Source organism: Cyprinodon variegatus, unplaced genomic scaffold, assembly GCF_000732505.1.
Source record: "Cyprinodon variegatus isolate N-32 unplaced genomic scaffold, C_variegatus-1.0 Scaffold883, whole genome shotgun sequence".
Taxonomy (NCBI): Eukaryota; Metazoa; Chordata; class Actinopteri; order Cyprinodontiformes; family Cyprinodontidae; genus Cyprinodon; species Cyprinodon variegatus.
This window is the reverse complement of record NW_015151336.1, coordinates 56,076-76,804: the sequence shown is the minus strand read 5'-3', so window position 1 is coordinate 76,804 and position 20,729 is coordinate 56,076. Positions and strand designations below refer to the sequence as shown.

Genomic DNA, 20,729 nt, shown 5'->3' with positions numbered 1-20,729 from the left:
ATTATTAGTCTGAGAAGGTACGCACATGAGTGTAACAGAATGATTGCAGGACAGACAAGAGATTCTTGGATTATTGATCACAAGACCCTGGAATTACAAACCTTCGTATTTTGGATTCATTACATCATTTCAGTTCTACTTCTATTTTTGTTTATTCTAAGGTTTTAGTGCATTGGGCTGCTAAAAGATGTCCTAAAAGTGACATATTAAAGAAGCCACTTACACAATAACAGAACGCTTAGTGGGGTATGGAAAATCTCTTACAGATTCATTTTGGTGGTCGTATAATTTCCTCACACACATTACTGACATCCAGAGGTGTCAAGTAACGAAGTACAAATACTTTGTTACTGTACTAAGGTATCTATACTTTACTCCATTACTTATTTTCTTCCTACTTCCGACTTCTACTCATTACATTTTTGAACAAGAATCTGTACTTTGTATTTCTTAAATTTTTAAAACAAACATTACTCGTTACTCTTGGCTTCGGTTTAATGTTTATAAATATTTATTTCACGTCATGTGCACCATCCAATGCAGATCATTGGCTCCATCCACATCTAGTGAAAACAAGTGTCATTGGATGAGTCATATAATGCAAACACTCATTGGTTAGCTAAAGGAAATCCTCAGAAGCAAGCAGGTGTTCTTCAAACTGCAAACGTGAATTGTCTATGCCATGCTACAATGTCGGATTCAGAAAAAGATGTTGAAATGTCTGAAAGGTCGGACGCAGGCGAGAGCGTATCGGGAGACGGAGACCAACAAGACCTCCCTCATCCTTGGTCCTATCTCAAAGAATTTTTCGAAATAGTCAAAAATTTGAGCATGTAGTGGCATCTGGCGTTTTTTTTTTTTTTTTCAAGTTTAGTTTATACTTTTATACTTTAAGTAGTTATGGTGCATATACTTTTTCACTTTTACTTGAGTAAAGAGGTCAAGTTGATACTTCAACTTTTACCAGAGTGTTTTTAAACCGCAGTATCTATACTTCTAGTTAAATAACAAATATGTGTACTTTTGACACCACTGCTGACATCCACAGGAAATAAAGGAATTCAAGAGGCTGTAGGATGTCTAGGAGTCTAAACTAAACTTGGCACAGCCACACTGCTGGTTAAAGTGCCACAAATGTGATTCAAGCCCGGTGTAAATTAGATTTTTCTTAAATTAGACTCAAGCCACTTTCATATCAGATGCATATCTGCTGTGTTGTGATGGTAACCTCAGTCTGACCAGCATTTTGCATTATACTCTAATGTATGCCAGAGGAGGCATAAAGCAGTAAGATCAAATGTAAACTAAACAGATAAAAGAACAGCTTTAGGTTTAGAGTAATTGTTTAACCATACTAACGTGTTTTTTCCCTACTGATAATTGTTTTTTTTAAAGTAACCAAGACATGTTCCTAGTTAATTATGATAGAAAATCTGCATGAATAGCTATAAATTAGGGTGATAGGACGGTGGCCTTCCAACCTTTAAGAGCTGCTCTTCTTAAGAGTAAATACTTGTTAGTTGTAATGATATAAAACAACACTTTTTTAAAAACATGTTCATTTTATTAAAACTCTAGTCTAGTTTACCTCTTCCCAGAAAGTTTTTTTTTTCTCCCTGAAATCCAGGAAATCCATTTACCAGAAATACATGGGAAGTGGATTTCCGGGATTTCAGGAAAAAAAAATAAAAAAAACTTTGGAGTTAAATAAAAAGGAAATTTCCTTTAAATCTGTCATTAGCGTGAATAATTTGGGTCTAAACTGTGAGCTCCAAAAAACAGACCAGAGAAATCAATTCTACTAATGATTTACTTGATCCAACTTTAACTTCCTTCTTGTAGGTTACAGTCTTTAAGATCAGATCATTTGGCCTTAAACAGAATTGGCAGCTTCATTCTCTTTCAATTTTAATGAATTATTTGGTCCTATAAAAAGTTCCTATAAAAGGGAAAAACAGCCTCATAGTAACATAAATTACTGATTGTTGTAATTAAAAATGAAAACAGTAAAATAGGCCAATTTAGTTATTTGGAAAACTGAATGCACATAGTGCAGGCTGTCCTTTTAAGTCTCTCTGATCAGTGGGATAAAATGATTATTTGCAGCCTTTGTGTCAGGGGTTGACCTTTAACCTTTGCCCTCCAAGGAGTCATGAAGACACCCAATTATATCACCCTATATCTATGCAAAAGCAGGCTGAGCAAACCTGAGTGTGACTTGGGACTGCTCAAGGTTCCTGCAGCCACATGTCTGTCCTCGGGTCAAACATTACTCAGTGGTAAAAGTCCCAGCTACGGTGTCAGCTGTGCAGAGATCATAAACAGCAGTTTTCATTGCCGTGCTGTTTGCTTACCTGCTGCAAGCTCTGTGATTATTGTATCTTAGCTGAAGGTGACACACTGACAGACACATGGCAAAGTGCCTAAGAGCAAATGTACATTGGCACCAAAAACCAAAACGCTTGTCACATGGAAGAAAACTAAAACGTAACAGCAGTGTTTTTAGCTTCTATCTTCAGTGTTAGGTGTCATGTTGCTCCGGTTCCCATGCAAATTTAGAAGCCTGCACATGCTGAGCTCAAAGTGACAGATGCCTGACTTGTGATATATATTCAGGCCTTAGGTTATTAGCAAGACAAGAGCAGATCAGCAGTTGACTGTTGAATTATTTTATCCTGAATTGCTCTTCTTCTGTTGTTGCATCTCACAAAACCCTCAGGGTCAAATGCAAGAAATCAAATCCCCATGATAGGCCCTGATTGTTCATATATGTGTGTGGGTGTGTGTGAGGTGTAAGTGCTTGAATGTGAGAGAAAAGTCAGCATTCAGTTGGCCTTGGAGACAGTTTGTTTCCATAGCACGAACACAGTGGGTCCATTCTGTTCTGAGCGCCGTCACCTGATTCTTCTCGGCAGAAGAGTTGAGACAGGGGTATGTGTTTTTGTTTATTTGTCTGGGAAAAGCACATAAAATCTACTACTGAGCTCAGTCTGATCAAATCTTGTGGGTTTGTAATGCATAATTAAAAATGCAGGAAAAAAAAACTGCAGGGATTCAGTTTAGATGTTTACTAAAACACTGCCCAGAATAAAGCTCTAATCTTGGCCGACTATCTTGGCAGGGTTTTTTACCTTGGAGCTTTCCCATGGAGTCTCTTTCATATTGTTGAACACATGCATGAACAGAGTATATAGGTGGCCTAGACTTCTTTAAATGCTGTGACCTCCTGGATGAGTCCTCCATGTGTTCTTGGAGTAATCTTGGCAGACCAGCCACTCCTGTGAAGTTTCTCCATGGTTACGTTTGGAGCTGCATGGGCAGTTCTAGACAGGGGCCAAAAGGGGCCAGTCCCCCTGTATCACATGCCTTGGGACCCTGTTATGACCCCTGGACTTAAAGCCATAGGGAAGTCATATTTAAATTTGAAATCATTCTGTCTTAAACATGTATATAAGTTAGAGAATTTCATTTTTTTTATCCTGTCTTAAAATCTGTTTTTTTTTTCACCGCTATTTTATGCAGGCCAGTTAGACGTCAGCTTGTACACTAAATTCGACCAATCATATATCAACGGTCATCTGTCAATCAAATTTTTTCGGTCATCTTGATTCATATTTCGCGGCTTATATACGCAACGGTTGAAATAAGAATCATTTACTTTCCCATTGAATTACGTCCCAGTGTTCACGGGGATGGACGTCTGTGTCTTCAGCAGGCGTAGAGCTAACAGACTGGCGGCGTTGCGAGGCAAGGGCTCAAACATGTACGGCTGTAAGCCTTCATCTAAAAAATGAATCATCCAACCATCCAACCTCCGACACAAAACTCTCTCCTCTTGCATGTTTCCGCTGTCCATAGCGTTCCTTGACAGTGTGGTTTCGAAGTGCTACTTGGTCCCAATGTAATTTCCCATTGGGAACCCACTAGTAATAAGTTGCTTACTGGTTAGCAAGATGCTTCCAACAAACCGGCTACAACAGTCCCGCCCCCTTGATAAACGACCAATCACATTCACTGTATTCGCTCCTGTAAATTTGGGCACCACTCAGAAGAATTCGGAACTGCAATGGTTGGAACAGCCGCTTCCCTACGACTTTAAGACAAGATATTAAGTCAGTTTTTTATCATATGTGCTGGCACAAAAACCATAAGCGATTGGTCCCATGTACCAACTTAAATGTTTACATTTACTGTTTTACTTTAACGATAATTTAGAAATTAAAGTATTGACATTTTAGCTTCAGTTCTATTCAATTGGAAGCAAAGCTTTAATTTGCAAGATCAAAGTTCTGGGATCTGCAGCACCAGAACCACAAGTTGTGAATCCATCCTTGAGGTTTGTTAGCAACCTCCAACAAAAGGGAAACAGCCCTCCCTTGCAGGAGCACGCACATACACAAAATCACTAGGATGTTGCATTAGGAAGGCATGGCGGACATAATTAGTTTTTTCGTTAAAAAAAGAAATGTCGCCAGACGGAAACATGCAATTCAGTGACGCTTAATCCAAAGTATTTAGAGGGAGGAACACCATCAATTCTATTTTTAAAGCTGAAAATGAGTCTTGGAAAATACAAATTATGTACAATAGTAAGAAGTGAGAATTAGTGGTGTTTCCATTTGGTTCAAAGCAAATTAACCAAGCAATGTAAAGCGTAGTGTCGTCATACTTCGTTGTCCACAGTACAACGTCATGCATGGCTGTAATAAACAGGATGTAGGGGCTTTAATGGACCACAGATCAGTAACGAAGGAAAGGTTTCATGAATGTGTTTCTATTGAGGAAATTGTTCTTATGTAAATATGTCAGCTAGTCTTGGCGATGTTGCTTCCAGCCATGTTGAGGAGCATAATAGAAACATCCGGAAAGACATTGACAGCAGAAACAGCTGATCTGTCACATTAGGCTAAAGTTTGCTACATCAGAGCTGAATCGAAAACTCCTTCCATTTACCGTTATGTGCATTATAGATTTTTTGCAAAAGCCAAAAACCACCTCAAGCGAATGTAAAACTTTTTCCAAATTTGAAGTACTGTAGTCTTTCTTTCTAATTTCACTGTTTCTATTAAGATTTTCTGATGCAATATGTCAAAAAGCTGATTAAAACACATCTATTGTTTGCTTAAGCCCCTCTCACACCTTGACGATATAGCCAGCATATGACTGATGTCCCAGAATCCTCTAAAATGCTGGCATACGCTTAACTTTCTATGCATTGTTCAATTTTGGGCGTATAAATAGAGTATTCATAAAGAGTCCAGAGCGTATGCCCAACAACAGCCTAACTAATGCATAACGCAGGGCAGCATAATGTCAATGAAATGCCAGTGTCCTGAGGGGGGAAGCAATGCGCCCGGAGGCTTATTTGATTTCGGTATCAATCTAGCTGCTGTTTACTACATGCAAAATAAATAAATAAATGAAAAAAAAGAATAAATAAAAATAAAGAAAGAAGGTTTGCAGTAGCAGCAGATTCTGTGTCATGTCTGCTAGAAAGTTTGTTGGTCGTGGCTGTGGGCATGAACGCAGGGAGAATCCATCACACTCTCCTTCTCGCTTACCCTATGATGGGGATGAAGTCTAGAGCAATACTGACTGTTTCCTCCTGTGAATCCCCTTTTATACCAAAATGCTGCCAGTACGCCATTAAACAGTTGCTATAAGTTAGAAACACATTCAGCAGTTGTCTGGAACACGTCAAATAATATGTGTTGGATATACGTTCTTGATCAGTTACCCAGAAGTTATGCACAACTTACTCATAGGTTTTGGATAAGCTAGAAGCTATGACTTATAGGTTACTTAAACTTAACGTATGTCAACGATCAGATAACTTACCTATAACTTATGGCCCAAGTATAGCATATGCCGGCATACATCCGGAAATTTTTAGCATGCTCAAAATTTTTTGAAGTACTTGTCGTTTGTCGACTTGTGCCAGCGTGCTCATAACTTATACGCAACTTAGCCATAACTTATCCAACATATGCTAGCATTTTTGGCATAAGGTGTGACAGGGGCTTTATGTTTAGCTCAAAAAAATCTTCTTAATAAATACACTGGCCCCATCAGGCTCCCTGACAAACTGGGTCTAGAACCGCCACTGGGTCAATGGTAGCAACCCTGCTTCAAGTCTGACCATGGATTCCTTTAGATCAAGGCCTCATATGTCACTTTTTCATATGCCTACGTCATCCCTCTAAGTTGCTGTGTCCTTGGGGTAGACCAGGGTTGCTCAAGTCCTCAAGAGCTACCATCCTGCAACTTTTAGATGCATCTTTTCTCTAGCACACCTGAATCTAAAGCCTCAATCTCCTCATTTAGCTCAGCAGAGGTGTGGTAACGAGCCACTCATTTGATTCAGGTGGGTTAAAAATGGTAGCATTAAAAAGTTGCAGGATAGTAGCTCTTTAGGACTGGACTTGAGCACCCCTGGTGTTGACCCATCCACCCCCCATCCTGCTGTTGATGGTCAGAGGGCATAATAGCGTCGATTGTAGGTCTTTCATGCTTAGTGTTCCCCAGGTAGCTGTGCCTGCAATGTAGCTTACCACCCCTAGTGGTGGATGTTTTTGTGAGTTGGTGAGCAATTGAATCTAGTGTAAAGAAAGCTACATTTAAATTTTAATCTGTTTATCTTTGTCTGATTCAATTTATTTGTTAGTTAAACGAATTAAGGCATGACAAAAGCAAAAATCACAGCATTGCAATTATTCTTTGTAAAACATATACTCGTAATCAAATGAATGGATATAAATCAATGTATTTCTAGAAAAGTTCAAATAGAGCTGAACTGTTCCTTTTTGTTTTGGGTAAACTATCAAACACTTCTACAGCTCGTCCCAGAGCGTTTGTTTCCGTGAGCAGAGAAGCAGGCCTGCATAGTATTGGTGACCCCTGCTGCAAGTCAAACTAAACACTCCAGCACTGAACCAGCAGGAAAGCCAGCATCTGAGATATGCACAGGCAAGCTGCAAAACTCATAAGAAAGATCAAAAAACCTAAAATGTGTAAAGAGAACAATATTTTTTTGTTTTCTTAGATTCACGTTTTTACTTCCAAAGCTGGATCTTACTTGGCTCAGCTGTGGCAAAACGTAACCAAAGAGCATTTCCCATTCTTCCTGATTTCCTCCACCGTTCCCTGTTTCCTTTTCTTTTCTCTTTGGATTGTATCGCTTTCTTTTCAAACTTACAGTAGGGCACGTAATTATGAAGGGTAAGGTTACAGTGGTAACTATATGAAAATAAAACATTTGCAGGTGCAAAGACAGAATATTTTTCTGTTTACTGTTATTTCATGCAGCAAATCCAGAGACGTTTCTTTAATTCAGAGGCAAACTAAGGGTTGTTTAAAGCGACCCAGTGTGTACAGGAACTAAATTAACTTTTCAAAGCGCTGGTCAAGGCCTGTCTACCTCTCGACATGCGGTGTCATTGTTGGTATGAGAAGATCTGCCGAAGATAACCAATATAAGAACCTCTAAAGCACTGCAGGCTTCCCTTGCCCCAGTTAAAGTAAGAGTTCATGATGTAACTATAGGCTACAGAGTGAAAATGGCCTCCATGGGAGACTGCAAGACAAAAGTGGAAATATCTAGAAGGTGTCCTGTTACATCTGACCCAATACTAACACAGATTTCCATCATACTGACAGTCAAACATGGTGGAGGCAGTGCTGTAGTCTGAGACTTCACAACAGCTTCAGGAACTTGTCAGAAAGCTGTAGTTGACTTATATTCTACTATGAAAAAATCTATTCCAGGCATCACTTTGGTAATGCAGCAGGTAACTAATCTATTCAACATCAAAAAGTGGCTCAAATAAACCTAAATGAAGGTTTTGAAGTGGCCTAGTTGAAGTCTACCCTGAAATGCAATTGAGATTCCGTGGTATGACGTCAATGAGACTGAAATTTTAAAGAAACAAATCTGAAAATTAGGGTTTGAAAAAGCTCCTCCACAGTCATATAAAAATACTGACAGCCTTCTCAAAAGAACTGATGGCTGCTATTGCTGCGGCCAAATGACATCATTTTAAACCTATTCGAGTTATCTTATCCAAAAAATATATATCTTTGTGATTATTTTCTGTAGGTTTAGCCTTCTATCTCAAATGTATACTATCCAAAATATTTAGTTTGGCTCATTCAACCCTGGGCTGGCCCTGAGGGTTCACTATATCTGTGGTTACCATGGCTACAGAAGAGATGGTGTGATTTTTGTTGCTTATTAATAAAAGACAAAATCTTAGAGGCTTAGAGGTGTGAAGATCCCCCAAGCCTTTAATCTTTTATTAAAAATACACGTTTCTGCTGTTCTTACCCAGATTATTGCTTTAAAGAGATAATTGAGTATATGGAAACAATACCTACAAGCCATAACATTTAATATGTTGAGAAAAATAATAATAATTTGAGAAAATATTGACATATGTGAGTAAACGTTTGTTTTATGCAAGCCTTTACAGATCAACATAAATAGCTTGTATATATTCTATTGCTTTACAATATTAACAGACAGCATTAATAAGGGCTCCTAAAAATACAGTATTGTGAAACTAATTTGTAGGTTTCTTTGTATGAGGATTTCTTTATCTTAAACAGATACATGCATAGACATAATGCTAAAAAGAGGGTCAGATATGTGACCTGTTTTGAGACTTTTCAGCAAAGATCCCCCTGCCTTGCAGAGCTCTGCAGCATTAGAATACGGATCAACACCAGAAATTTGAGTTTTATTACCAAGAAGAAAGAAGAAGGCATAAAGCAGATGCTGAGGTTGCAAAATACTCTTGTCCAATAAGATGTCCAGAAAGCATACTTTTGAAAAGTGACTGTTGCATTGGAGTACGGGGTCAAAAAGTGTGAATATTTGCTGCCAAAAGGTGAAAATGGTGATAAATATATATGAGCTTGCTTGTAAATCCTGCAGACACTCAAAGCCAGTGTGAGTTATCATTAGAGGAGCTCTCTCTATACTTGACTCCTACACACTTGTATCAACAGGAAAGAGTCAGCCAATGAAACTAATTGGTTGGTGGTGTGTGCCTTATGAAAAGAACAGCCTGTACTGTCCTTTGGTTCCCTCCCACTGCTCTAACTGGCTGCTAGCTAAGTGGTCTGCTTTTCTTCACTCTGCTCTGATTGGAGCCTGGGAATGCCAATAAAAGGAAACTTTTCTTCCCTCTCTTTTTTTTCCCTTCTTTCCTCAGGACATACCCCTGTTGTTTTTTAACTGCAGACCGAAGGGATTCAGCAGTCACGACCAGCACTCTCCTGTCGTTCCTTTGCACAAAATGTACACTTTTCCTTTATAGTCCGAAAAGGATCCTTTCCTTTTCCGCTAACCCCTTTCTGAACTTCCTCTGCACCACACAGATTTGCAAACAAACAACTTCCATCTTTCTAGTCAGAAGAAAAAAAAACAACAAAAAAAAACAACTAATGTCACAAATGTGCAGCAATTTAACTTAACTTTGTTTTGCACGTGAAAAAAATAGACCATTGCAATTATTTGGCTCAGTTTAGCAAATTTATTTATTCATCTTAGAAAAAAAAAAACACAAAAAAACACAAAACAATGAAAATATATATTTACAATAATGCACAAAATTTTGCTTTGGGAAGCTAAACATTAACCCACAAAAAACAGACATAAATAAGTTAGTATAGTCTTACAGTGTTTTTGAAAAACAAAAATAAACACTTCAATGTTTTATGCAGAGTTGGGGGGGGGTCACTTTGTATTTCTGCCCTCATGGAAAATATGAAATGAATAGTGCAATCAATTCCATGTTCCACATGAATTTTACACCACAAACATGATTCTTTGATTCACATATTTGCATAAAGAAAGCCCAGTGGTTTATACGTTTTTGTCCGCCTATGTTACCCTGGAGCAAACCTACGTTTGGAGAGGGGGTGCATGGAAGAATTTTAGAAATTTAAATCAAACTTTTAGGATTTTTTTTTTCAAAGAATGAAGAATATTGCTCAGCAGTTTTAACCACAGGAGAGAGAGAGAAAAAAAAAGCCCAAAATAAAAAGGCAGAATTTCGACCCCCTCCCGACCTGATCCCATTTGGAAAAAAATAAAAATAAAAAATAGGGAATAAGGCTGTAAACTTTATCTATCATGCCTGTTCCCAGTTGCATGGATCCACAAATTTAAAGTGTGAACCATGCGGGCCTTCAATAACAACACCGTAGAAAAAGTTAACATTTTGTATCCACGTAACCCTGATGTTTGAAATCTGTATTTTTCTTTTTCTACAATAAAACGAAACATAAAAATACCTGAATAATGACACAAATTAGCATTTTTTTTATACTAAATAACTTTCAAATTTATCTGATGGGAATTGCACTGCAGTTCCCCAAGTCAAAGTCACACAGACATATTTTACAGGAAAAAAAGGTATTAAAACCAATTATTTGCTACATCTGAAACATAGGTAGTATATATATATATTTATATATATAAAAATATGAGCAAAAATCAATTTGCACACTGCTACAATTGTCTGCTGCTTTTGAGGCATTTTTATCATAGAAAAATAAGAGTGCCAAAAGTCGATAGTGTACATATTCAGTGCTTGTGCAGCCTCCTCCTCCTCCTCCCTTCTGGGATAAAGCTGCTTTGTTTTTCTATGTTTCTCTCCACGTCTTCTGTCAGATGGTGAGGAAGCCCACGGTGTTCCACAGGCGACAGGTCTCATTGCGCTGTGGGATGCAAAGAAGAAAAAAAAAATGCAATTGCTTATTGATGCGCACAGAGAAAAGGGAAAGATTCAGAGCTATAGAGAGGATAAGTGCTGCTGATCTTGATGCATATGAGCCCCCTTTAGGAGGACAGCAGCTGTTCAAAGCGCAGAGGAGAGAAAATGGTTTCTAACCTGGCACCGGGGGGCTCGGGTCCTCCTCCTCTGGCCTGCTGGCTCTCTGCACTCTTTGGCTTCCTGCACCTTTATCGTCGTCGTCTTCATCGGAATGCGACTTTTTCTTTTGACTCGTGCAGTCCTCAGAGCAATTCCCTGCAGATGCAAAACCCCCATAAACAATTAAGAAACGGTCAGATGAATAAGATTGCATGAAGAAAAAAACGCAACACTTGTTTGCAAAATGAACATTTTAAACGATAAAAAAAATAGATTGCATCTATTTTCTCTTAATTTCGGTAAAATTGCGCTAAAAAGGTGCAGAGATGTTTTTTTCCTCACCTGCAGGTCGTTTCCGTGAACCGTTAGAAGTGTATGCAGCCTCCCCGCTGGGCGGCCTGCTCCCCCGGGGCGGCCTCCGGTAAAACTCCGGCGCGTCTCCGTCCTCCTGCCAGTCGTACTCCCCCGGAGAGAGCGGCCTGTCCTCCACCGGATCGAAGTTGTACCTCTCCGTGAAATCGTCCACGGCTTGCTGCTGCAGAGCCTCCGCCTGCCTGCGCGTCTCCTCCGGGTCAGGTGTGCCGAACAGCACCCTGCGCACCGACCTGGTGCTGTCCGGCTGCCGCGCGTCCACGCGCTCCACCGTGGGACTCGCGTTAGAAAGCCGAACCTCTGACATCTTGTTGCACATAAGACGACAGAAAACCAAAGAAACCGCAGCAAGAAAAAAAAAAATAAAAAATGAGGCGTGGGTCCCTTTAAAGATTGTTATTCCAAAGTAGTATTCCCTCCAAATGAAAAGTCACCATGCGTCCTTCCTGCGCCGATCATCCAAATTACGCGTTAATAAAAAACGGAATGTCTCCCAGAGAAAAGGGGGGGATGTTTTCATGCAGCCACTCCTGTCAGGTTCGTAGTAAAAGTCTCATGAAAACAAGCCAAAACAGCCAACATGGCGTAGAGCTGTGAGCGAAGGAGGAAACCTGACTATTTAAACAGAGAAGCGATTCGTCGCTGTAGGCGCCCCGCCCCATCCTCAGCACAGCAGAGGGAACAACAACTGCAGATCTGAGCCGGAGCTGCCCTGCGAATATGAGCCCCTCTGCTCATTTTTTTCCCTTTTTTTCATTTGGCCGTGCAAAAACTAACTGAAAAAAAGTCCAATAGGATTATATGTGATTGACCATCAGGAAAAAAGTGCAAAGAAGTGGAATCTGCTATACTTTATGTTTAAAACCCAGAATCTATTAAACATAATGCAGCCACCACCATGTTTATGAGTGGGGATGATGCAAGTCACATAAAGCAGATTATACCCTCCCATCATTCCATGTCACACTGCTCCCCAAGGGGATGGATTAAATGCAAAGGTTAGTTTCTCCAATGTCAGATTAATAAAGTTCAATTATCAATTATTATTTAGTTCCCTTTTCTTTTTTTTGCATTTTCTTTCCCACCACCAAGGCTAGATCTATACCGTACAGGACGAATATCTGTCTTTTATTTACATTTATAGCTTCCCCAATGGAAATAAAGGATGACACTTCCACCACCGTGCTTCAGGATGCAGATAGTGTTTTTCAGGATGATGTTAAATACAGATTTAAAATAAATAAAAAAGGTTGAAAACCAGCTTATTTTGATCCACTTGACAAATCCAAGTCACAATGTGTTGGTTTATAACACTCCCAATAAAAGAGGCAGAAGATCGTGGTTGAAATGTGGAAATTATATCCCTCGGTGTGAATATTTTTTGGCAGGGCTCCGTGTTTCTGCCAACAGCTTTAAATAGACGGGCATTTGCAGCTTCATGCTCCTGCAGGATGAAACAGGCAGCGAACACGTGATAACTCCTGCAGTAGTAGTAGTAGTAGTAGTAGTTCGTCGAAGCCTCACTGCAGGCGGGACCCGCTATCACATGAATCAATCATGCAATCAGTGCATGCGAGCTGACACTTAACACAGCTATTTGCTATCACATAAACAGTACCTTTGATTCAATCAGCGCTGAGCTGAAGCTTATAGGGTCAATCTAGGGAGTTTTTTTCTGTTTTTTTTTTTTCTTTTTCCATGAGAACAGAAAAAAAAAGGCTTCACCTCTAACTCCAATGACATCAGCTGTGAAGGGAGGCCTGCCGTCATTGTTGGCTCGGTGCCTATCGTGTCAGACTTTGGCACTGGTGCGGTTTGCGTGCTTCACTGGGTGTAATTGCTAATGTGGGCTTAAAATTTAAACACCAAGGGGAGGGGTGAGGTAAAGCAGGTGGAGTTAGATTTATAGCAAAACTCCTCATCGTCATGGCTTTCTTTCCATGCTGAAAGCACAGATTTTTTTTTTTTTTAAACCAGTAAAATAAAATCTGCTAAAATGTTTCTTCGCATACGTTTTACAATGTCCCAACATCCACTCCCCAGTGATTATCATCTGGATTCCTCTGCGGCTTATTGCCAGCAATGAAAAAAAAGAAGAGGGAGTTAAGCCTGCCTTCGAGGCCATGCTGTTTTAATTAACCCTCGCCGAGGCTCAAAACATCTCGTGATAAAGGCAGCTGGGGCCATCTGTTATATAGATGTTATCGGGTAGGATCGCACTTAATCCATAATGTGTTTGTGCTGCCGTAAACTGTGCGCGGCCTCATGCCGAGCGAGATTCGGACGGGAAACAGACCTTTGATTGCTTCGGTTGGGTGGAAAAGTAAGCAAAAAGGTGGGAGGGTGTTCGATAAGGGTCTCAAAAGGCATCACAGCCGGAAAATATTGCTGTTAGGAGGTTAAAGCAACAGGAAAGACACTAAAAAGCAACAATTGGTGTAAAAGAACTTTGTATTTTTTCCACATTCTTATAAATTCTCTATCACTAGCGATGCATCCCGACAGCAGGATGCATTCTGGGTAAAATGTACAAGGGGTATCTTTGTAGGAGCACTTGCCAGCTAGGTGATCTCTAAAGGTGCCTGTTGGACTGGAATTTTATTTTGAGGTATCAGCTTAAAGTGGGCTGAAATACAAAAGCATGTTTCACCTTTCCATCATTAATTTCAAAAGAAAACGCATCGTTTTATGACGCAATAATGTGTTTAGTTTTAATTTATCAAACAGAATCTAAATTTGAATTAATCAGGGGTTTTTTGTCTAGATTAGATGTGAAAAAGTTTAAAGGGTGTGAATTATTTAAAAAGGTAGAAAATCTGTTTTTTTCCAGCTACTTGGTCCCAAACATATGAACCAGCTGCATGAAGCATTTTCATGGTAGCAACAGCACTGAAGGTGTTATCACACTACCCAGCCCTGAATATCTTCACAATAAACAAATATCAAGGAGCAGAATACCGCAGCAACCTAGATTAGTGTCCTTTAACGAATGCATTCAGCTTCAGTTCCTCTAGGACTGAACATTTTGTTCCACTCACGACTATTTATGTATTTATTTATTTTTTTTGAGGACCTTGTTTGTCATGAGACACTTGGATTAGAACTCTGTTTCTTCTTAGCCAGTTCAGCCTGGATCTGCTGAGGAAAGTGGTCCAGGTGCCTGTTTACACACTTCATGCAAAACCTCTTGGTGTAGAAAAGGCTGCAGTCCTGCACAAAAGAAAAGCAAAATATCAAGGTTTTAATTTCAAGTCTTGCTGTAAGCTTAAGAAAATGGAATTAATATCAAAGAAATTTCTCAACAGGGATGTGCAAATATGCCACACAGCTACAAAATAGCAGTTTTTAAATAACCATATTCAAAAGAGTGTGATAGTTATGTAGGAGGATTAGGGCGACTGAAAAAAAATAAATTAATAAAATATTATTTCAGTTTAATTTGGGAAAAAAGTCAGAATTCTGACTTTAATCTCAGAATTCTGACAGCTAACAAACATGTTAGCATCAAGCTGTAGCCATGTCTGTTTTAGAGATTAGCTCTCTTGTTTTAATAACCTTCTGCTCCTCCATTAATGAAACAGCATCACCAGGGACCCATCGGGTATGTAAAAAGGCGCCTAATCCTGTCATTTTCCACCAATGTGTTACTAGCCCTCCCAATCAACTCATCTTTTTTCAGTTAACCTGAGTGCTCTTCCTTCAAGGTGTCCATCTACATTAAGATCCAAAATTCCGAGATTAAAGTCAGAATTCCGAGATTAAAGTCGGAATTCCGAGATTAAAGTCGGAATTCCGAGATTAAAGTCGGAATTCCGAGATTAAAGTCGGAATTCCGAGATTAAAGTCAGAATTTTGAGATTAAAGTCAGAATTTTGAGATTAAAGTCAGAATTCTGAGATTAAAGTCAGAATTTTGAGATTAAAGTCAGAATTTTGAGATTAAAGTCAGAATATTGAGAAAAAAAGTAATAAATTCTGAGAGAAAAAAAAAATGAATTCTGACATTAAATTCTGAATTCTGAGATCAAAGTCAGAATTCTTAGGAAAAAAAAATCAGTATTCTGAGAAAAAAAAATCAGAATTCTAAGAAAAATAGTCAGAATTCTTAGATTAAAGTCCGTATTCTAAATTTTATCACAAATTACACTGAATTAAATTTAAAAATCAGTTAACTTTTTTGTTGTTGTTTTTTTTAGTGGCCCTTATCCTCTTCCGTAGATAATTTGTATCATCCACAACTCTAGATAATAAAATAGATATAAAATAAGCAGGAAAAACATCCCCACTTTATTTACAAACAGATAGATGCATTCAAATTGTGTGTGTGTGTGATGTTTAAAAATCTTACCGGTCCAACACAGACACAGATGTTGCACAGGCTGCATGTGGATCCCAACACCAGAAACTTCTCCTTTTCTGGACTGAAGGGGTCTTTAGCTACGAAACATTCCTCCAGCAACCTGAAGAAGGGTAGAAACAACACTTAGCTTAAATACTTAACACGTTACTATTATTGGAAACAATGTAATTATAAAATATACTACTGGACTTAGACAGCGCACTGAAAACCATACAGAGACGTCAGGAGGAGCTGAACTCAAACACCCACAACAGCTAAAGTAGCGTTAGCTTTAGCATGAGCTAGCGCTAGCACCAAAATGAGCGGTTCACTTCATTTAAACTTACACAATGGCTCTGGTGTTGGGTGGTTTCTGGCCGTAGTAAGTAAAAGGGGAGCTTAAACCACATAGCTGGCAACAGAATGTGCTTTGAGGGGTTTCAATTGAAGTTTGTTCCATCGTTTAAAGAAGAGCTATACTAGAATGGTTTGACTAAAAACCCATCCTGTTCTGTAAGACAGTAGCGCCACCCACTGGCCTGGGGTGGCACCGAGTTGTGAAGATGAATAGTAATAATAATAAAAAAATAATAATTTTAGCTAGAAATAATTAAATTCCAGGGAAAGGTCTCAGAAACACAAAGTTAATAAATATTATAAATAATAAACAAGAAAAAACAAGTAATATTAAATAGCTCAGAGCTGGAAAAAAATAGAGGAAAAAGTAAATACAGATAAAGAAAAAAAAATACAAATGACATCACAATATATTAATGTTAAAGTTATTTCCTCAGCTCATTTAAGGGCAACAACAGGGGTTATTTACAACAACAAATAAAAACACAATAGAATGTTACTGAATTTCCAGATTTAGCAGCCAAAAGAAAAACAAAAAACACAAAAAAACAAACACCTTTCTTCCTAGAAATGAACCCAAGGGGCAGCATAAACAGCTTTGGGCCTTAAAAATCCCCCCCAACTAAAATGAAAAAATAAAACTACCTCCTGTGAGGCATGATTTAAACCAAGGCAAGAAAAAATATTCATACCAAAATTACAAAAACTGCTGGTAAGTCTAAAAACACTAAAATATTTCCACAAAATACATTAAAATGCAAAAAAGAGATTTTTGAGAGTTTTTTGGAGTTCAATCAACAGTTTAAAAAACCTGAGAAATGTAGTTTAATTTATTCATTACTGGCCCTTAAATACTAGTTAAATACAATTCAATTAATTGCATGCAGCATAATATTGTGTAAGTGCTCATATTTATATTTCTGAAGACAGGCTGACACAAACAAGCTTTATACACCAGTTTATTGATACATCTCTTTGCTCTGTAAATTTGGAGCCCCATCCATGATTTATCAGTAAATACAAAACCCACATTAAATGATTTATATTTTATCTGCAAAACAAATATGTATAAAAACAGAAATCAATGTAAGAATTAGGAAAAAAACAGTTTATCTTACTCATTATGAACAGAAAAAAAACCCACAAAAGACATAAAAACATAACCTGTATCTTCAGCAGGCAGCTACATGAATGTACATTTCACAGCATTGAAGAAGAAATCATTAAATGCTTTAATTTATATAACACTTCTAGAGAATATAAGTTTAACTGAAATAATAGCTCGGACTGTACATGATTTTTAAAAAATATAAAGAATTTTATTACAAAATACAAGATTATTTCAAACTTTGAAATAACCACATAATGTATAAATTTTCCTTATTTGGTAGCTACTTTACAATCTTTAGCTGCCGTCTCTGGATTCTTGTTATATTTACAAAATTCTAAACGATCAAAGTTATCAGACTATTTTTAGTGAAAATATTTATTACTGGCAAGGGGTGTGATTTACGCAAAGATATAATCTACCGTGCAGATTAGAAACCTGAAAAAAGTAAATTATAAAAAGCTATGGAGAGGTATGATTTTTTTTAATATATAATGTAATTTCAATATAAATTTGTAACATCATAAACTGCTGTATATAATAAAAAGATTTTTTATTTAATCTGGTCTCAAGCAGCGTATATTAACAGCCCAGATTCTGGTATTTCTAAAACATTAAATCTTAAAATAGACAAAAGTAAATTAGGCAGCCTTTCAATAAATACACACAATAAATAGGACTACCGTAGTCTAACCCCATAGAAGGATATCCATTTTTTTTTTTATATTCTTTGGGTCAGATCAGTGCTTCGATCACTTTAAATATTTTCCGGTTACTAACGTAAATGTATTAATATTCCAGCTTCAACATATATTTGTATTTTAGTAATATTTAGCTTTTATTTATGACTTTGTGCAAAAAAAATGATAGGTCCCAGCAGCGTGCAAGCTGCCCTTTCAAAATATTCAAAACTGCTTTTTATCAGTACATGTCTCTGTAGATTTCCTGCAGGAGCGGGTGCAGAGAAGTGTCCTCTGTTGTCCTGATGTCCTGAACCAGCTGTGCATGCTCTGTTACCAGCTCCCGAAGGTCAGCCAGCTTCTGCAGCAGTCTTGGGAAGAGGAAAGCGTCATCTGGATGGTTAGCCAGCAGGTGGAGCCGTAGAGCCTGGATGATGCTCTCCTGCAGCTGCTCCACCAAAGGTACATCCACAAGTCCTGGACGATCTGATAAGGAAGAACAATTGATCAACATTCCTCTGTTGTGTTTAGAGAAAAACTGTTATGACAATGCAGCATACCTCCACAACAGATAATAGCTGCAACAAAGAGCGCCAGGTCGCTGTCATCCAGATCTAGAGAGTTGAAGCGAGTGGCAAACTGGAACTTCGGCTCCATCATGTCACTGAAAGGCCGGCGGAGGCCTTTGAGGAATTCGCGGGTGATGAAGCCTCCACCACGCGCAACGAGGAGGCCATCTTTGTTCATACATGAGGCCAGAAGTGTAAAAAGGGCTTCATAAACCGCATATTTCAAGAGAGTCACCTTAAAACCAGAGGGAAAGAAAAAACAACATTGCTTAAAGATGGACAGGGACCAGAATACATTAAAAGGATTCCTATAACTACCTGATCATTCAGATCCAAGCTTTGAAAGCCTGGTATGGCCTTAGCAAACTCTGTGAGCTCAGTGACCGTCTCCACAGACGTGCTCTGGCAGCAGTAGAAGAGCCTGGCCTCAGCCTCCCTCTGCTGGAGCTCCTCATACACCATGGCTGGGATGATCTGCCCAGCTTGAAGGTCTCTGTTGGACTCTGCAGACTCAGTCCTCACCATGTGGACCGCTAACGTCTTCTCAGCAAGCTGAAATGTCTCCATGTCATGAATGATCAAAGGCTGTTAAGGAACAAAAAGGGGTACAATGTTAGGAGAGGTTAAAGGGGTCAACATTTTTGAAATGAGGTTCTGTTAAAAGTTTATAAGCAGTTAACCCTTTAAAGCCTGGACCATAAAGTAATTGAAACTTTATTAGAATTGTCATTGAACTTTCTAACAAATGACATCAAAAAAGAAAGTTAAATTAGATTATTTATTTGCATCAAATTTGATACATAAGGCATTTCTCTATAATCTTTTAAATATTTTCTGTTCCCTACATGTGACTTATTGTGTAAGTCAGGGTTTTCGAGAATAAAAATATAACACTGATGATGTAGAGGTCTCAAAAACTTATGTATCAAATATGATACAATTGGCTTTAAAGAGTTAATATGTTACCCATGGCAGTTGTCAGATTTTTTTTTACACTTTTATAGTTTTATATCAGCCATTTGATTTATAGCTATAAAGATGTTTTGTGGTGCAACTTCTCCTAACGTCATTTCCTGTGTTGATATAAACTGTTTGGATGTTTCTTGACACTTTAAACCCTAAAGTGTAGAAGAAGTCCACTTTCTACTTATGCTACAGGAAGACACAAAATACATCCTTACTGCAGGGAAGACATTAGTGCGTAAAACCTTTTAACAAAAAACCTACTTCAGAAATTCCAAAATAAAGATTTTTAGTTCGGTAATAAAAAATTTTAATTCTCTTCTTTTGCTTTTACCGGCTTGCTGGTTTTTCCAGTTAGTATAAGCCGCGCTTTTGCCTTGTTCATGTTGAAGTTCTTGAGGTAGGCTTCATGGATCTGTCTGACCAGAATCTTATGGTCGTCCTTGATGGCGTCTTCTACTTTTGTTTCAACAACCTTACTTTCCTCCTTGAGCTTCATCTTCTCTGCTTGGGGCATGCGACCAAACCGGATGGCTAGTGCATAAAAGATAAAAATATTACTATTGATCATTTTCAGTCAATTTCATGCGTACGATGCAGAGCCGATTTAAAAAACAAAAACAAACTCATGCCTTCAAAGTCTCATGTTTCCACCCGATTTAAGAGGTCAGTGCAACAAACCCGTTGACCCCTCTGCAGTCAGTGCAAGTGACAGACCAGATGTGGAGCTACTCTGAACCAGCTGTAACGGGACATGCTTCTATAAATAAACATGAGTGTAAAGGATGTTAAAGCTGGAGCTAAATCACAGAGGGACATGTTCTACTGCTGCAAAAAGCACATGCAAAAGATGACAAAAGACAAAGATCTTTGCTGTCAATGCGACTGTATTCATAAATCTTACAGCTGTTACATCTAAACTATTTTTCCACAACTATAGTTTGTAGTGATGGGAACTTTGAGTTGGTTCAGCTCATAAAGCTTAGCTCCTGCGTGGATGCTCAGATTTTATCTTAATTCACGATTAAATTTATTGACTAAATAATGTGAAAATGTAAAAATTGGTAACTAATGAACAAAACATAATGATTACAACATACAAAAAAAAAATGGGGGGAAAAATAGGAATTTTAATCTACAAAACCTCAATTACCTGTGTAATTTATTTGTAGAATGAGCTCTATGTTAGATGTTGAAGATGCAAACTCTATATTCTGCCTTGGGATTAAAGAAATAATCAAACTTTTACAGTTTTTATTTTGTGTTCACCAATTTTATTAACCTTTTCAGAATGTTGTCTATGCTGCAGCAGTAATGCATGTGTGGATGTCTCTACGGCAGGCCACAAGCGACAAAAACAAATGTTCTATTCTTTAAACATGGGGACATTCTTACCTTAAAAACTAACAACACATACATGCTGAGATTGATATAGATAGATAGATAGATAGATAGATAGATAGAT

The 20,729-nt window shown here is 38.2% G+C and overlaps 3 protein-coding genes across 3 annotated transcripts; all 3 read right to left on the bottom strand.

The window, feature by feature from the left end:
* Positions 1–9,578: 9,578 nt before the first annotated feature.
* LOC107099560 (cyclin-dependent kinase inhibitor 1B-like) lies at positions 9,579–12,020 on the bottom strand. The gene is made up of 3 exons (XM_015397732.1): positions 11,220–12,020; positions 10,896–11,033; positions 9,579–10,722 (listed from the first exon to the last, which is right to left on the bottom strand). The coding sequence occupies exons 1-3, from the start codon at positions 11,566–11,568 to the stop codon at positions 10,715–10,717; spliced, it is 495 nt and encodes a 164-aa protein (XP_015253218.1). The 5' UTR covers positions 11,569–12,020; the 3' UTR covers positions 9,579–10,714.
* Positions 12,021–12,040: 20 nt separating this feature from the next.
* On the bottom strand, positions 12,041–16,092 carry cdpf1 (cysteine rich, DPF motif domain containing 1). The gene is made up of 3 exons (XM_015397734.1): positions 15,935–16,092; positions 15,597–15,708; positions 12,041–14,459 (listed from the first exon to the last, which is right to left on the bottom strand). Exons 1-3 carry the CDS (start codon positions 16,045–16,047, stop codon positions 14,331–14,333), a joined length of 354 nt encoding a protein of 117 aa, XP_015253220.1. The 5' UTR covers positions 16,048–16,092; the 3' UTR covers positions 12,041–14,330.
* Positions 16,093–16,728: 636 nt separating this feature from the next.
* Positions 16,729–20,482, bottom strand: LOC107099546 (peroxisome proliferator-activated receptor alpha-like). The gene is made up of 4 exons (XM_015397713.1): positions 19,599–20,482; positions 18,620–18,886; positions 18,293–18,536; positions 16,729–18,218 (listed from the first exon to the last, which is right to left on the bottom strand). Exons 1-4 carry the CDS (start codon positions 19,833–19,835, stop codon positions 17,974–17,976), a joined length of 993 nt encoding a protein of 330 aa, XP_015253199.1. The 5' UTR covers positions 19,836–20,482; the 3' UTR covers positions 16,729–17,973.
* Between the last annotated feature and the right edge of the window lie 247 nt (positions 20,483–20,729).

Excerpts from the sequence above, each read along its gene's own strand:
- LOC107099560 (XM_015397732.1), bottom strand. The coding sequence starts at position 11,568 with ATGTGCAACAAGATGTCAGAGGTTCGGCTTTCTAACGCGAGTCCCACG. Across the intron at positions 11,034-11,219 it reads TTCACGGAAACGACCTGCAG|GGAATTGCTCTGAGGACTGC; the intron begins GTGAGGAAAAAA and ends TTGCATCTGCAG.
- cdpf1 (XM_015397734.1), bottom strand. The coding sequence starts at position 16,047 with ATGGAACAAACTTCAATTGAAACCCCTCAAAGCACATTCTGTTGCCAG. Across the intron at positions 15,709-15,934 it reads CCCAACACCAGAGCCATTGT|GTTGCTGGAGGAATGTTTCG; the intron begins GTAAGTTTAAAT and ends ACCCTTCTTCAG. Across the intron at positions 14,460-15,596 it reads TCTGTGTCTGTGTTGGACCG|GACTGCAGCCTTTTCTACAC; the intron begins GTAAGATTTTTA and ends TCTTTTGTGCAG.
- LOC107099546 (XM_015397713.1), bottom strand. The coding sequence starts at position 19,835 with ATGATCAATAGTAATATTTTTATCTTTTATGCACTAGCCATCCGGTTT. Across the intron at positions 18,537-18,619 it reads GCTTGGATCTGAATGATCAG|GTGACTCTCTTGAAATATGC; the intron begins GTAGTTATAGGA and ends TCTGGTTTTAAG. Across the intron at positions 18,219-18,292 it reads AGCTATTATCTGTTGTGGAG|ATCGTCCAGGACTTGTGGAT; the intron begins GTATGCTGCATT and ends CTTCCTTATCAG.